The 16,250-nt window shown below is 37.0% G+C and overlaps 1 protein-coding gene across 3 annotated transcripts; it reads right to left on the reverse strand.

Annotated features, from left to right (window-relative positions):
* Window positions 1-235: 235 nt before the first annotated feature.
* LOC132267083 (KH domain-containing protein HEN4-like) lies at window positions 236-12,669 on the reverse strand. 3 transcript variants are annotated; one of them, XM_059768133.1, is made up of 7 exons: window positions 11,915-12,668; window positions 10,704-11,117; window positions 10,278-10,544; window positions 9,200-9,496; window positions 9,010-9,092; window positions 1,162-1,270; window positions 236-397 (listed from the first exon to the last, which is right to left on the reverse strand). In XM_059768133.1, exons 1-7 carry the CDS (start codon window positions 12,575-12,577, stop codon window positions 263-265), a joined length of 1,968 nt encoding a protein of 655 aa, XP_059624116.1. In that variant the 5' UTR covers window positions 12,578-12,668; the 3' UTR covers window positions 236-262. The 3 variants fall into 3 exon arrangements, with proteins under 3 accessions (XP_059624116.1, XP_059624115.1, XP_059624118.1); XM_059768132.1 differs by having other exon boundaries at window positions 10,272-10,544; XM_059768135.1 differs by lacking the exon at window positions 1,162-1,270 and having other exon boundaries at window positions 10,272-10,544; window positions 11,915-12,669.
* Between the last annotated feature and the right edge of the window lie 3,581 nt (window positions 12,670-16,250).

Genomic DNA, 16,250 nt, shown 5'->3' on the forward strand with positions numbered 1-16,250 from the left:
ATACAAAAAAAACCAATTCCAGATCCGGAGTAACAGAAACGCCATATGTTAAATGATGCAAATTTTCTAATTTCCCCCATACAACTGCATTTCTGAAGTGGCCATCGTCAACCAAAAGTTGAAGGTAAAACTTACCTCCATCAGTGACCAAATATAATAAATAAGGTAGAGAGAAGACAGTTTGAGACGTGCACCAAGCAACAAACTGCACCAAACTTTCAGAGGGTGGTTAATCATAAACGGTGACACAGGAGATCTAGGGTTACTGTACAGTTAAAATGAAGGCTTGAAGCAGGCTTTGTGCTACCATGGTTTGCTCGGCCGTCCCAGATATGATGACTTTCCCCTCACTAGCACCAGGACACAGATCTTGCACTACGACTGTTGCTCCTGAAATCTGATCCATATTGCAAAAATGTAAATGAAATTACTATTCAATGAACCAAACGGAATTTATAAAGAACAGTGAATTTGCTATTTAAGCTTCCCAAAAAATAAAATTGCTACTGATACATTTATATAGATCCATCCATGAACATGCAACAACTAACATGCAGAGACAAGCATTTATAGGCAAAATGAACCCATCCTATCAAGAATAGCTTGCAGTGGGGAAAAAAATATATATATATATATATATATATATATAGCTAGGAATCAGTGATTTGCCTTGCACCAAAAGCTGTATATGTTGCACAGTCAATGTGTATTTACATGCACAATTATCTATATACGGAAATATTTGTATAAATTGACATTGGTTAAGCCTTTAAGACTTGACATTTAAACCATTGTCCAAACCCCAAAAAACTAAACTGGCACAAAAGCAAACTCAACAAAGGTTTATTTTATTTATTGACATTTGCTAATTGTCTTAAAATGAAAAAACACTAGGTCCTTTTTTCTCACAAAAAACATCATAAATCAGACAACCATCATTTTAAATTTTCAACTCTTTTTTCTTGTCAATTTCATTACAACTTTTTATTCTTTTAAGAAACAATTAATTCCCAACCTACTCAAGTCACAAATTTCACAGAAAAATGACCGGGCTTCCAATTGGCAAGTTAAAATCATAGCAGAATGACATTGGTCATGATTAATGATGATTAACTGCTGTTAAACAATTTTCTTTTTCTTTAGGTGTTCAGTGGGTTTTACCTGTTTTACTTTAGCCAGATTGCTACCATCCTCGCCACAAACGGAGTTGAAAACATGTTCAGGAAACACAACTTCCACAACTCTATTTGTCACAACAGCAAGTCTGACACTGTGCAAAACAACTGGAAGAGTCAAAAGCGGATATATATATATATATATATATATATATATATAGTAGCTTTCTTGAATTAATTATAAAACATAACTGCCATTTCAAGGTGATTGTTAACATATTACTACATCAGTAAGTATCATAGGTGCCATAATTCGGAAGTATGAAGAAACACAGGCCAGATCAGTGTCATCATAATTATTTTTATTATTTTTTACAATAACAATATCATTATTAGATGCTACGAAATCTTTAAACTTCTCTTAATTGATGGGGCAGACTGTAAAAGAGAATATGGTTGAGCACCCCAGCCCATTGTGAGAAATCTAGGGACTCTGACCCAAGGCTCTAATACATAAGAGTACACTATTGCCCAATTAAACCTAGGGGGATGGGGTGTTTGAATAGGTCTTTTGCAAACTTTGATAATTTTTACTCGACTCAAATTTAACAATCAACTGAAGTTCAATTATCAATCTATAAGCATGTCATAAATTAGAGGGCGGGACTTGGGGCAATAGCAAGGTTGCTCCACATGGGTTCAAATAAAGCAAACTGTTTTTAGGGGCTTATTTGTTATTACTTATATAATGTTGGGGCTTATGTGTAATTTCTGAAACTTGTTATTATAAATAGAATGTGATGGAAGGATGAAAGTATTCTTTTCATTCTTTCTCTCGTTCCCCATCTCTTTCTCTTTTTCTCTCATCCACTTTCTTCTCTTTTTCTTCTTTTTTATAACTTATTTTTGATTTGATTATATCTTAAAATCAACATGGTATTGGTTTGTAAAGCTCTAGGTTTGTAGTTGAAGCCTTAGGGCAAGTTTGTGTAAACCCTAGTGGGTGCGAAGGGTTTTGAAGAGATTCCAAGATGGGATTTGTTTGCAAGGAAGTAGTGTTAATTACTTACTTTTTATTATTATTATTATTTATCTATTGCAGTCTCGATCGGTGGTTTTTTTGTATTCGCGGGATTCTGCAACAACGGCTTTTTCTTTGTCGTTCGCGATTCTGTTATGGTCTACTTTGTTGCTTTCTAGAGTTTATGTGGTGACTGTGTGGTCGCTTTTTTTAAGCATCTCAGAAGACGCTAATCTTTTTAGTTGAAGTTTGTGTGTTAGAGAGATGGTTCTCTACGTATTTTGTTACTGTTTTTGTTTCTGAGAATTGTATACCCAAAAATTGTTTGATAAAATGTCTGGCTCAAAGGTGACTTCAAAAGAAGTTGAGTCTTCTCCTAGTCTGACTCCAATTTTGGGAGGTAGTAGTGATCACCATCCAGGCCTTTGTATTACAACTGTTAGGCTGGATGAGACAAACTATATGGAGTGGGCTCAATATGCTCGTATGCATATCACTGGTCGTAGGATGATCGATCATATCTAAGGGATTGTCTTGTATCCCTCTAAGAGCGATCCTGAATTCAAAGAGTGGACTGCAAATAATGCACTAGTTATGACGCGGTTGCAGACCATGCAACCATAGATCAGACAAGGGTTTCTGTTTGTAAAAACAGCTAAAGAGCTATGGATAGCTGTGGAAGAGACGTATTCCTCGGTTTGGAATTTTACAAAACTGTATGAACTCCAACAACAAATTTCAAGATTCAAGCAGGAAGACCAAACTTTTGCTACATATTATCACACTCTACGTGGTAAATGGGAAGAGTTAGATCACTACCAGGACTGCATACCTGTGTGTGCAGCTGATGTTAAAGCATTTCATGCTATGATAGAAAGGAATCGAATCTGAGTTCTTGGGTGGTTTGCATCCGAGATACGAGCATGCCAGGGTACAAGCCCCTACTTCTGTTAGAGATGTGTTTTCGTACATGCCAGGGTACAAGATACGAGCAGCCCCTACTTCTGTTAGAGATGTGTTTTCGTATATCCAGGCTAAGGAGAGTAGAATGAGGCTATGTCTGCACCTGTATACACTAAGCCTCAGCCAGAAGTACAATTTTCTGAGAGGTCTACTCTTGCCACACAACAATGGAATAAGCCCTCCAAAAGGAGGGAAACAGAATAACAAAAGCAAGTTGAGGTGTGATCAATGTGGGCGTACGCGCCACATTAGGGAAACATGCTGGAATCTACATGGTCGCCCTACTCCAGCTCCTGTTAATACGAATGCTAGGCCAAGGCCTGGTCCATTTAGGGGGTTATCTACGGCACATACTGTAGAGCATGAGACTGCTTCTACTGGTCATGCCTCCTCAGGGCCACCGAGTTCTTTGTCCGGGACTGAGCTTGATGCTTTCCAACATCTACTAGCACAACATTCCTCCGTTTCCACCTCTAACTTCGCTCAGACAGGTACATTTCATTCGGCATATCAGGTTTCCATATTATCTGGTGGACCACCCTAGATTATTGATTGAGGAGCCACTGATCACATGACTAGTATGGCATCTGATTTTTCTTCGTCCAGTTTATGTTCTGGTAAGGATAAGGTTAAAGTGGCTGATGGCACCTTCACCTCCATTGCGGGGAAGGGCACTGTTTCTGCCTCTCCTAATCTTACCTTATCCTCTGTTCTTCATGTCCCAAAGTTTACCAATAACCTCCTTTCTGTCAGTCACATTACGAAAGGCTTGAATTGTAGTGTAACCTCTTTTCCATCTTACTGTGTGTTTCAGGACTTGGACATGAGGAGGACGATTGAAAGTGGACGTGAGGACAACGGCTTGTATTTGCTGAACACGAGGCCAACTTCTTATTATGTTGCAAATCAATCTAGTGTTAGGAATAGTAATGTCAATAAAGATCTGTTAATGCGATGCCATAATAGACTAGGTCATTTAGCTCTTCCTGTTTTGAAGCATATGCTTCCCCAGTTTGCTTTTGTTGAATCTTTTGAGTTAAATTGTGAAACATGCGTTCTTGCCAAATAATGTCGTGATAAAAATACAAATACAGCTCCTTTGCAGCTTGTTCATCCTAATGTGTGGGGTCTTGAATCTACTACTTCGTTACTTGGTTTTCGTTACTTTGTTGTGTTGTTGATGACTTTAGTCGATATACTTGGCTTTATCGTATGAAAACCAAAGCTGAAGTTTATTCTATTTTTAAAACCTTTAATAGGATGGTATGTACTCAATTTAGTTGTCCCCTCAAAATCCTTCGATCTGATAATGAAGGAGAGTTTATGTATGGTGGTCTTGTCTCCTTTTTTGTTGATAACAATATTGTCCATCAAACCTCTTGTGTTGATACACCACAACAAAACGATGTAGCTGAAAGAAAACACCGTCATATTACGGAGGTGACCCGTTCTCTTCTAATTGGGATGGGAGTGCCTAAAAGTTATTGGGTTGATGCAACCTTGACAACTACATACCTTATCAATCACATGCCTTCTAAGGTTCTTGGCTATCAATCCCCCTTCTCTATCTTACACCATGACACTGCCTTGTTTACTGTCCCTCCGAAAGTGTTTGGTTGTGTTTGTTATGTTCATATTCATCATCGCAAGGACAAAATGGACCCTAAGGCAATCCGATGTGTCTTTCTTGGATACTCCGCCACTCAAAAAGGGTATCGGTGTTATAACCCTACCACTCGTCGTCGCTTTGTCTCCATGGATGTTACATTCTTTGAGTCTATTCCTTTTTTTTCCATTGATCGAGATTCTCTACAGGGGGAGACTACTATACGGGTAGAGAATCCATTGTCCATTCAGAGGGAATGCCCCCTTCCTTTACCTGTTCCCATTCAGGGGGAGCTTCTTACTAAGGTGCCTATGTCTAGTCCTCCTAATACTAATGATTTGCAACAGGGAAAGCAGCCAATTGTCTGCACTAGGAGGGCAAAACAAGTTATTGACTCACCCCAGGACCAAGAAGTCTCCCTCGATCCAGGTAATTCCTTAGTTGACATTGATACTCCTGATTCTTTTCCCAATAGCATTCTTGTTGATCTTGATGTCCCTATTGCCTATCGTAAGGGTGTTCGTAGTTGTACAAAGCATCCCATATCTCAGTTTGTATCCTATGATGCCTTTTCTCCAACATATCGTGCTTTCACTTTGTGTATCTCCTCTGTATCTGTTCCTTCTAGTGTTTCAGATGCTCTCAGTCAAACTCCATGCAAGAAAGCTATACTTGAAGAAATGAAGGCCCTTGAGAAGAATGGTACTTAAGATATTGTTCCATTACCTAGGGGTAAGAAACCAGTAGGATGCAAATGGGTCTACACAATAAAGTATCATGCAAACGGAACAATTGAAAAATATAAAGCTCGGTTAGTTGCAAAGGGCTTTACTCAAACCTATGGAATTGATTATCTGGAAACATTTGCTCTAATTGCCAAGATGAACTCTATACGTGTTCTTCTTTCTTTGGCAGCTAATTTGAATTGGCCCTTACATCAACTGGATGTAAAGAATGCTTTCCTTCATGGTGACTTAGAGGAAGAGGTGTATATGACTATGCCATAAGGGTTTAAGCTTGTTAATGGTCAGAATTTAGTGTGCAAGCTAAATAAAGCTTTGTATGGGTTAAAGCAGTCGCCACGGGCTTGGTTTGAAAGGTTCAACACTACTATGAAAAGAGTAGGATACACACAGAGTCAAGTAGATCATACTTTCTTCATCAAGAAGCACCAGGGCTGCACCACTGCCCTTATTGTATATGTTGATGATATTGTTATCACTGGAAATGATCCAGAAGAAATTCGTCGAATGAAGTCATTATTGGGGATAGAGTTCGAGGTTAAAGACCTCAAATCATTGAGATACTTGCTTGGCATCGAGGTGTGCAGATTGAAGAAAGGGGTTTTCATTTCTCAACAGAAGTATGTGTTAGATTTGTTGGCTGAAACAGGCAGGCTTGGAGCTAGACCGATTGATATTCCCATTAAGCAAAACCATAAGCTTAATGATGTAGATGAAGATCCATTAGATGATGTGGGAAGATTTCAGCGATTGGTTGGAAGACTGATTTACTTATCTCTTACATGCCCGGATATTGCCTACGCTGTTAGTGTGATTAGTCAGTTTATGCACACTCCACGTACACCTCACCATGAGGCAGCTCATCATGTTCTTCACTACCTCAAGGGTTCACCTGGTAAGGGGATATTGTTGGCCACTTGCGTGTTGAAGCCTATACTGATGCTGATTGGGCAGGGTCTATGACAGATCAACAATCTACTTCAAGATATAGCACATTTGTTGGAGGTAATCTTGTTTCATAGCGAAGCAAGAAACAATCTGTAGTAGCTAGATCTAATGCAGAGGCTGAGTTTAGATCCATGGCACATGGAGTTTCTGAGTTTTTATGGCTACGTACGATGTTGGGTGAGTTGGGTTATCCTGTTCGCGAGTCAATGAAGTTATATTGTGACAACAAGGCTACTATTAGCATTGCCCACAATCTAGTTCAACATGACAGGACAACAGCACATTGAAGTCGATCGACACTTCATCAAGAAAAAGCTTCGTCTTGGACTGATTTGTACTCCATACGTCAATACACATGATCAGGTTGCTGATGTTTTGACTAAGGGTGTGAGCAAGACTTGCTTGCAAAATATGTTAGTCAAGCTAGGCATGATAGATGTCGTTGCGCCAGCTTGAGGGGGAGTGTTATCAGGGACTTATTTGTCATTACTTATATAATGTTGGGGGTTATGTGTAATTTCTGAAACTTGTTATTATAAATAGAATGTGGTGGAATGATGAAAGTATTCTTTTCATTCTTTCTTTCTCTCTTTCCCCATCTCTTTCTCTTTTTCTCTAATCCGTTGTCTTCTCTTTTTCTTCTTCTTCTTCTTCTTCATCACTTACTTTTGATTTGATTATATTTTAAAGTCAACAGAAAGCACCTCTACGCACCCGGAGGTAAGGAAGCGTACCCCTAGATCCCGCAATGGCGATAGCCTCTTGCTCTAGGCTAGCCCTTTTAAGCATATAATAAATTAATATTACATAAAGCGCTCAAATATAAGGAATAAACCATCAACATGAATGAACACCAAATGGAAAAAATCACAGATGGTCCACGAAAATCCAAATGGAAAAAAAAAAAAAATTCACAGATGGTAGTCTAGGAAAATCCGATCCACTATGAGAGATTATTCTTTTGCACACTACAATAATTTTTGCTTAATTTCGGTTTTAACAATCAACTGAAGTTCAATTATCAATCTATAAGCATGTAATAGCGGGAGCTTCGTGCACTGAGCTAGCACTTTTAAGCATGTAATAAATTAATAATAGGCAAAGTGCTCAAATATAAGGCATAAAACATCCACGCGCATGAACACCAAATGGACAAAATCACAGATGGTCCACGAAAATCCAATCCACTATGAGAGAGATTAGGTCTTTTGCACATTTCGATAATTTTTACTTAATTTCAATTTTAACAAGCAATTGAACTTCAATTATCAACCTATAAGCATTAAATAAATTAGAGGGCGAGCCTTGGTCCAAGAGTAACGTTACTCCATTGTGACTTGGAGTTCATGGGTTCGAATTAAGGTAACAGCGTCTCCGCACCCGGAGGTAAGGCAGTGCACATCTGACACTCCCCTCGATCCTATCGTGCACTTGGCTAGCCCTTTTAAAGCATGTAAGAAATTAACAATAGGCAAAGTGCTCAAATAAAAGGCATAAAACATCTTTGCACATCAACAACCAATGGAAAAAAAATCACAAATGGTCCAGGAAAATCCGATCCACTATGAGAAAGATTAACATTAGGTTAACAGTTACCAAAATTCTTAGAATCCCTAATTAACTCTCGACTCAAAGCATAGTTGTTAAAGGTGCGCCTAGGCTCCAAAAAAGCCCCAAGCTCGTTAAGGCTCAGCTAGAGCGCCTCAACCCACTACAGACTAGGCCCCTTCAATCAGGCTCACATAAAGCCCCTAGGCTCACGCTTTTTAGTAGGCTCCAGACTCAAAAAAGGCGTGCCTTGTATCTTTTAATAATTTATTCGTATCATTTTCTTTTTTACTTAATGACTACTAAATGAAAAGGTTCTATATTATTTATCGTATTGTTTAACCTTATGAAATATTTCACAAAATTCATAAATTTACAGTTCACTACTAACATTAACTGCAATTATTGATTGATTATGAATATATATAATAATATATGTTTAAATATGCATTATTATATACACGCGCCATACTTCGATCGGGCTCGCGCCTTATACTGCACCTTGCACTTAGGCTCTAGAAGGCCTTTGGCGCCTTAGTGCACCTCGAGCCTTTAACAACTATGACTCAAAGTGCTCCACCAAACTCACACTCTAGTCTCCAAGCGCACAGTTCAATCTGTCAACAGATCTGCTCCTCACCTATCAGGTGATCACCAAATATGTCAAAAATAAAGTAAAAATGAGGTATTTTTGTAATCCTTAAAGCCCCCAGATTCTAAACAAGTGTAGCAAGACTAAACCAGAGTCTCATTTAAATGCCATCATAACACAACAATTTCATTTCAAATCCTATGTAAAACACAATGAAATGATTTAATTTATGAGTGATGTCCAAAACATCATTAAAACTAACAGATCAGCAATTCAGTGGAAGTGCGTTTCTCCCATATACGGAAATATTATACAAACCAGTTTTGCTGGAGAACTGGTTCTTGTTATCATCATTAACATTGCGGGATATGACTGAACATCACCGCAAGTTTGGCATATGAGTGCCTATACAACCTACCCAATAATTGTGTTAACATGAATTTTCAATAAATCCTTGTGAAGAATGCACTGACCTTCTGTGCTCAATCCTGCCCCTGGAAGTTGTGGGGCCTCTTTCACTATCTGCATAGGCTGTTTTATTCCCACTGCTCTTAATCTGCAATTATAACCACCCTAAATACTGTACTACTCGGGCTGATCTAAGTATTTATGGATAAAAAGACCAAATACAAGGACTTCAAACTAAGTGGAAGGAAATTTTACCTGCGTCGACAAAAACTTTGTTGAAGGAGGACAAGTTAAATTGTGCAGAACTCCAGGGTGGCCCATTCGCTGTGTCAAAGCCCTCTTGTCATCAAAAGGAGCAAGTCCAGATGGGTGGTCCAATCCAGAAGAGGTATTCTCCTCCCCTTTTCCATTGGGACTCAAATCAGAGATTGCAGAGTTAGAATCATCCCTGGCTCCAGCTCCATCAAACACCTTACTGGAAAAAAGATTATTCCTCAATCTAGCAGTAACTTGAAAGATAGCACTTCTTACATTCCCAAACTCACCAGTAATCTGTAGAATAGAACATTCCCTTTTTCAGTATAAATTTGGCTAGCAGCTGCATCAAGAATTTGCTACCATTAAAGTTGAACAAAACTAAAATTTTCTTTAGCAGCTGCCCAAAAAAATCCTATTTCAATCTCTATTCAACTAAGGTTCTAGATGAAATTAAAAAGAAAGACATCGTTTCAAAGATGCATGGGACACTGTAAATTTGAAGAAACTTTCAAATTTCTTTGAAATTTTGAATTGAATGTATACAATATTTTAAAATTAGAAAATTCTGATTCAAAATTCATTTGTTGAACAATAGAACTTGTCTCTCTATCAATCACTAGTCTCTATACTAATCACTAAACACTAACAGTGGAAAGAAAATACATAAGAATTTCCTATTTTTAAAATGCTGATATTATCATGAGGCATAAGTTACATATACAAAAAAAGATCATATCACGAGCCATACAGAATGAGTAAAGTCCAACAATAACCAAGGATGCACAAATAATTTATCAATGATCAAGAATTAAGATTCAAGACATTTTATTAACTGGGTCAGAGAGAAAATACAGATAACTCGAGAAGTGGAAACTACTTACTTTTCAAAATATATTGCATTATCAAAAACCACTTATAAAATTGGTAAAACATACATACAGAATAAGAAAACCATTACTAAAATCAAAGTTATTTTTACACTAAAAAGATTTATCATGAAATTTTTATTTTAAAAAAAATATATAGATTTGATTAACATTTGTCAACATAGCAATGTTATTACAAGCACCTGTACCACTTGGTCATATTCTGCAGCACAATTTGGAACCAGGTCCCCTTCCACTATTTGTATTTGAACACCAGATACGGTACTTATATCTGAAGCAACTCTCCCTTCATCAATCAGACAACGGACTTGGTTTGAAGCAATTAGAAGCCTCGCACTTACATGTTCCCCTTCACTCAAGCCTGATACAAGACCCAGTTCACTGCTAACCTCCATAATTCTAGCGAAAACACGAATAGTAGCAATTTGTGCAGGGAAATAAAATGGTTCTGGTTTCTGCAGCAGGTTAAATCAACCACCCGTCAACAAAGAATACATCATATTAATGGGGTGCATTTGTTAGGAAGAACTCAAGTACAATAAAATGCAGAAGAATTTCAACTGAAAACTGGCACTTGCAAATAAATGTATGACTACATTGGCAGCAGAGCAAACCTCCAACCCGGAAATAGTGACAACGCGTTCCTCGCACCCGGCTACAGGAGGTGCAAATTTTATAGAAGCACCAGTTTCGTTCTGTAAAGCTCTGATTATGGTACCACGCTGGCCAATCACACCCCCAGCTGCAGTAGTAGAACAGAGCAGTCTAAACACAACATTTTGTTGAGTACTTTCTTCATTTGGGCTAGGGATTCTGCTAGTGTCTGCTGATAATGAATGGTCAGTTGAAGAATGGTCAGTAAAATTGCCGGGAATTTGAGGCAGAGAAGGACTACGGTGGGGAGGAAACTCTGTCTGTCGATCAGGAAAGTCTCCAAATGAAGATGTGTCAGTTAGTGGCTGGAAATCTTGAAGACAGCCGGAAACAGCAACAAGTGCCTTCTTGACAGCCAAAATATCACCCTTTATCTGCAACAAAATTAATAAACATTCTCAGATGTGAAAAAGGAAGAAAATGTTGTCTTCTAATTAAGTACAACTAACCCATTGGCTGCATCGAAAATGATTTTCTGATTTCATTATACAAGACCAGATAGAAGAGTGAATCATGCCATGGGCTTTTGCTCTTTCAAATTGCATCCCATATCAATTCCACATGTAAGTGACCAGTACATGGTGCCACATCTACATGAAGATGAATCACATTAACAAACTTCACCAAGCTAACGTGAAAATCAAGACAAAGTAACAAGCCTCTAGGATTTTACTTGGCCCCCTCAACCCATGTAGCCGAGAGCAAGCACTTACTTCGAATCCACTAAACCGAAAATCACAATCCCTCTCTGTTCCACACTAACACAATGTTACTTAGCATAACCAAGTACAAACGCAATCTAACTCACTCGAATCATTTTCAGTGTTAACTCAAGCACAATTCTTAATATTCACTATATATATATATATATCCAGTAAAACCATGGTCAAAATCCCCCAATTTGCCTAGGTGTATGAACATCTATTCTAGTAGCAACCATTAATTTAGAAATTGAATATTCCAGAAGATAATCAACATACCAATAAGGAAAGAGAGAAAATAACCAAAAAGGCTACAAATTATATTGTAAACTGCTGAAGAACATGTATTAAATAACATATTAAACTTTGCTGTTTGTTTGCATCCTGCAAAGGAATGAGAAAATGTACATGAAAATGCTTAAAGATGGAAACCAGATAACTTTACCGACAAACTGAACACAAATTCTCACCTGAATCAACCCATCTGCCCGAGAAACACAAGCCGGTAACTGCTCCGCCGGAATAACCCATATTTTGGCGCCAGTATTTCTCCGAATCTCTTCCACAATGCTCCCTCTTCTCCCTATAACCGCACCAATCTGACCCACCACCGCAACCAATCTGCAAACAATGACACTTTCTTTAGCCCCTTCCACCTCCAAACCCCTCTCCAAAACCCTAACCAGAGCCTCCTGAGCCTGCGATACTTCGCACTCCTCCTCGCCCAGTGTGATCTTCTTGTAAATTGCCGGATAGCCGATGATGTTGATTACACGCTCCTGGCAACTGGATATCGTACGTTCCACTTTAATTTTCGCGCCGGTGTCGTATTCCAACTGTTTGATGATTTTCCCGGAGCTCCCAATCACGCCGCCGATGGTCTTGACGTGGCAGAGCAGGCGGAGGCGGACTTGGCCTGAGTAGAGTTTGATGGGTGGCCGAAGGGGTTTAGCGCCAGCTTGATGGCTCGCGTCGCGGTGGGGCCGGCGGACACAGCTGCTCTGGTCGGTTGGGTCTTGCATTTTTGTCGGTGAAGAGAGAGACATGGAGCTTCTATAATCCCTTTCTCTCTCCAAAACTCTCTCTCTACCCGAATCGATGGTAATCGAGATGTGAAAATGAGGATTATTCATTGATTGCTTTTGTCTCTGCAACTTTTTTCTCCCACAGTACGATTGATGTGTTGAGCAAGAAACAGCTCAACCCAAACAGGAAAGAAGCAGAGAGCTTTTAATAAAGAGCGTAGAGAATACGCTAAACCCAGCTTAACGACAAAGATACTTTTCAATATTGGTAGTAAATTACACTCACATCCCTGACAAATACTAGGATTTAATTAAATCAACCACTTAACTACTTATTTCATTTACAAAATTAAAAAATTTTGACAGTGTCATATTAGAGGGACTAGATTGAGGCACAAGGATTCTATATAATTTTGGATTTTTTTTTGCATGGTATTTAGTGGGTGAGATTGAATAATTGTTAGTGGATCTCATTTATCAATTTAATTTCATCCACTAAATTTTGTACATGAGAGATAATTGGCGTTGGATTTATTCTGAACAGAATTTAGTAAGTGAGTTGAATAATCACTAGTGGATCTCATTTATCAATTCAATCTCACCCACTAAATTTTGTACACGAGAGATCCAACGCGGGAGAAAATTCTTGTCCCTAGAATTGAGATAGTTGGGAGAGTTGAAAGATGTATTGGAAAAGGGAGAAAGATTAATAGGAGAAGATAAGAAAGAAGAGAGAATGTGAGCATTCTTGGTTAAAACACACTTAAAATAATGCGTCTTAAAAGACACATGGTCAATCTTTTCTCGTGTGATCACTCATGCCTAGAAAAACTCTCTAACCTAAATATAGTCTCTCTTAGATGATATTACATCCCTCTCATTTTAGATGTCAGTTTCGAGATCTATGACTCACAAATTGTGAATCACAGATTCCTAAACCGACATTTAAAATGAGAAAGATGGAGTATTACAAATTGATGGACCTTTTTTTTAACTTAAATACAACAAAATCATTTTTCCTCTTTTTTAAAATTTTTTAAACTAACAGTACTAATATCTTCCACCCAACCCAAGACCTAAGGCCGATCGGCCGAGCGTTTGAGTCTGACCGTGAAGCACCCTCCTATAACTGTAATAAAGATCCCGATGAAAGAAGTCCAAATAATGAACAAAAATGGAAAAGAAAGTTGGGAGGAAGACTGAAGTTTTCATGAAAGAGGAAATTTTCCAGCTGTGGCTAGTAAGTAGATTCATGATTCATGCTGCAAACCTGACACAAGCAGTCTATTTTGATTATTAGAACTAGAAGCCAATATAATAAGAGTGCTTTTAAGTTCATTCAATGAAGTGTTGTTGATTATATTCTCAGATTTCTTTAATTTTTATTATTAAATCTGTTTGCTCCACTTTTTAAAGTCCCCCCATCAACAAAGGGAGAAAAATTTGGTTGGTACAATTTGCATATCAAATCGTTCATTGCTGCACCACGGATGATTTGAATAGGCACACCAAAACTTTTTTCCTTTATAGGGAAGAAGAACCTTAAGAAAGAGGGAATATCTAGCTATCTTTCGACAACCACGTGATCGCTGGGGTTGATCTTATTTTGACCATTATGGATGTAGTTTGACTATCACAACACAAACACACTTTGGACACTTCTTTGGGTCCTAGCGACGGGCGCGCCGTCTTTATTGGATTAGTTTGGAATCATTCTAATAGAATTAGAAACGAAATTAAAATGATAGTTTAAAACCTTCAATACCCTAAACTCATCTCAAGTAATAATTACTGTAATATATAAAAAATATTCTTTTATTAGTTATAATTTTTCTTTTTAATTTATTTATTATGATAATTTTAAATTGTAACATTATTATTATTGATGGTTAAATATTTGATTATACTAATTTTTTTTTTTTGTTCAAGTTTAAATTATTTTTCTTAAAAAATATACGGGCACCGTGATCTCGTCCCGTCTCCAACACAAAGCATCCCGAATGGAGTTTGAGAAAAAAAATTCATTTGTGGGATGTGTTTGGAAAAGAAGTGGCTGGTTAACATCATTACTAGTCTCTATTCTAGACTTGTAATTGTAAAAGTGGTTAAACAGAACATACTTTATCCAGTGACCTAGTTAATAAAACGCCCAGCTCTCGAACAGGTGTGCTTATATTCGAATTTTCCACCCCATAATTTGTCCCAAAAAAAAAAAAAAATCAATCACAACAATAGTCTTAAATTAGAATCAAATGAATAGTACTATTCAAGTAAGTAGTTGTTGGCTTGTTTGTTAAATTTTCCAATGGCACCATCTTCATGTTTCACGTGGTTTAGAAAGGAAAGTTTGCACACAATAACTGAACAGCAACCGTTGCTAGTAAACTCTTACCAGAATTATGTTTTTATTCTCACAAGATGCTATTTTTTGTAACTGAATATACGGTAGGCAGCTGTTTTTATTCGCAATGTTACAACAATGCTTTAAATTTGGGAACTGTTAATTACTTTGTATAAAAAGTGGTAACAAAAAAAAAAAAAAAAAAAAAAAAAATCTATATTTTCTTATATGGTAAGTTAGTCACAAACATACACTGGCACTCATATCCTCATCCTTGAAATTTTCTTGAAGTAGAGTCAGATCTAACAATTTTTACAGGTCAATCCAACAACCCTTTTGCCTGCGGAGGACACACCAAGGAAACAAAGAAAACATGGTAAATTTGACTCTACTAGAGAAAAAAATTAAGAGTAATGATACACTGAACACTTGTAGTGAATTGTCTAATTGAATAATTTTTAATTAACTAGTTATACAAACTACAACTAAGTGAAAAGTTTTACTTTTTTATATATTATATAATTGACCCAATTAGAAGAGTAGAAATCAATTTTCAAAAATTAATAAGATACAATGAATTTTCATTAGTCATTTCCCTGGATGTTTTGTGAATTAATGTGAAGAAAAAATCTGAAGCCGCGTGGTCCTTTGAAAGCTGCTTGGCCATGTGGTGAGTCACTATGTTATTAGGATAATAGATTTCTCAAATTCAATTCATATTTTATGGCAAAAAAAAAAATTTATAATGTTGAGCGAAATTGTAATCATTGTTCACCAAGGAGTTGAGGTTTGGGTTATATAAATAGTTATGTAGGTCTGATTGGAGAAGCATGCAGCTCATAAGGGTAACCTCGCGAGGTATGATTATAATGGGTAGAGAGAGCTTACATGTAATACTTCTAATTTTCAAAGGATATGTTTGGGATTTAATTATTTATTATCTTACATTTTAATTTATTATTTGATGACGTGGCTAATTATTTATGTGTTTATTTGTTTGTTTAAATTAATTATGTGTTTAAATTGTGTATTTAATTATGAATTTGTATTATTTGTTTGTTTAAATGAAGTGTGTTATTTGTAATTAATTATTAGGAATAATTGCTTTATTTATTTTATTATTGTTTTTTTAACGGATTGGATCTGGATAGTAATAATGAACCAATCCAATGAGTCACATGGACTATTTGAATAGGAGTCATGGGTATGAATAATTACCCATAGATATTAGTTGTATATATATAAGGATATATATATATATATACACGTTTAACAGATGACTTATATGTATATATTTAGTTTCTTTTTCTATTTTTTTCCCTTAAGGCAGGGAAGTTGGGGAAGGATTAAGAGTAGGGTTTTATATGTAATATATATCTATGTATTATAGGTCTGCTAGGGGTTTTGGTATTTACGTGCATATATTAAAGGAGGGAAAAG

Source organism: Cornus florida, unplaced genomic scaffold (genome assembly GCF_030987335.1).
Source record: "Cornus florida cultivar Cherokee Brave unplaced genomic scaffold, ASM3098733v1 CherokeeBrave_3.0.0_Hap2_Chr07, whole genome shotgun sequence".
NCBI classification, from domain to species: domain Eukaryota; kingdom Viridiplantae; phylum Streptophyta; class Magnoliopsida; order Cornales; family Cornaceae; genus Cornus; species Cornus florida.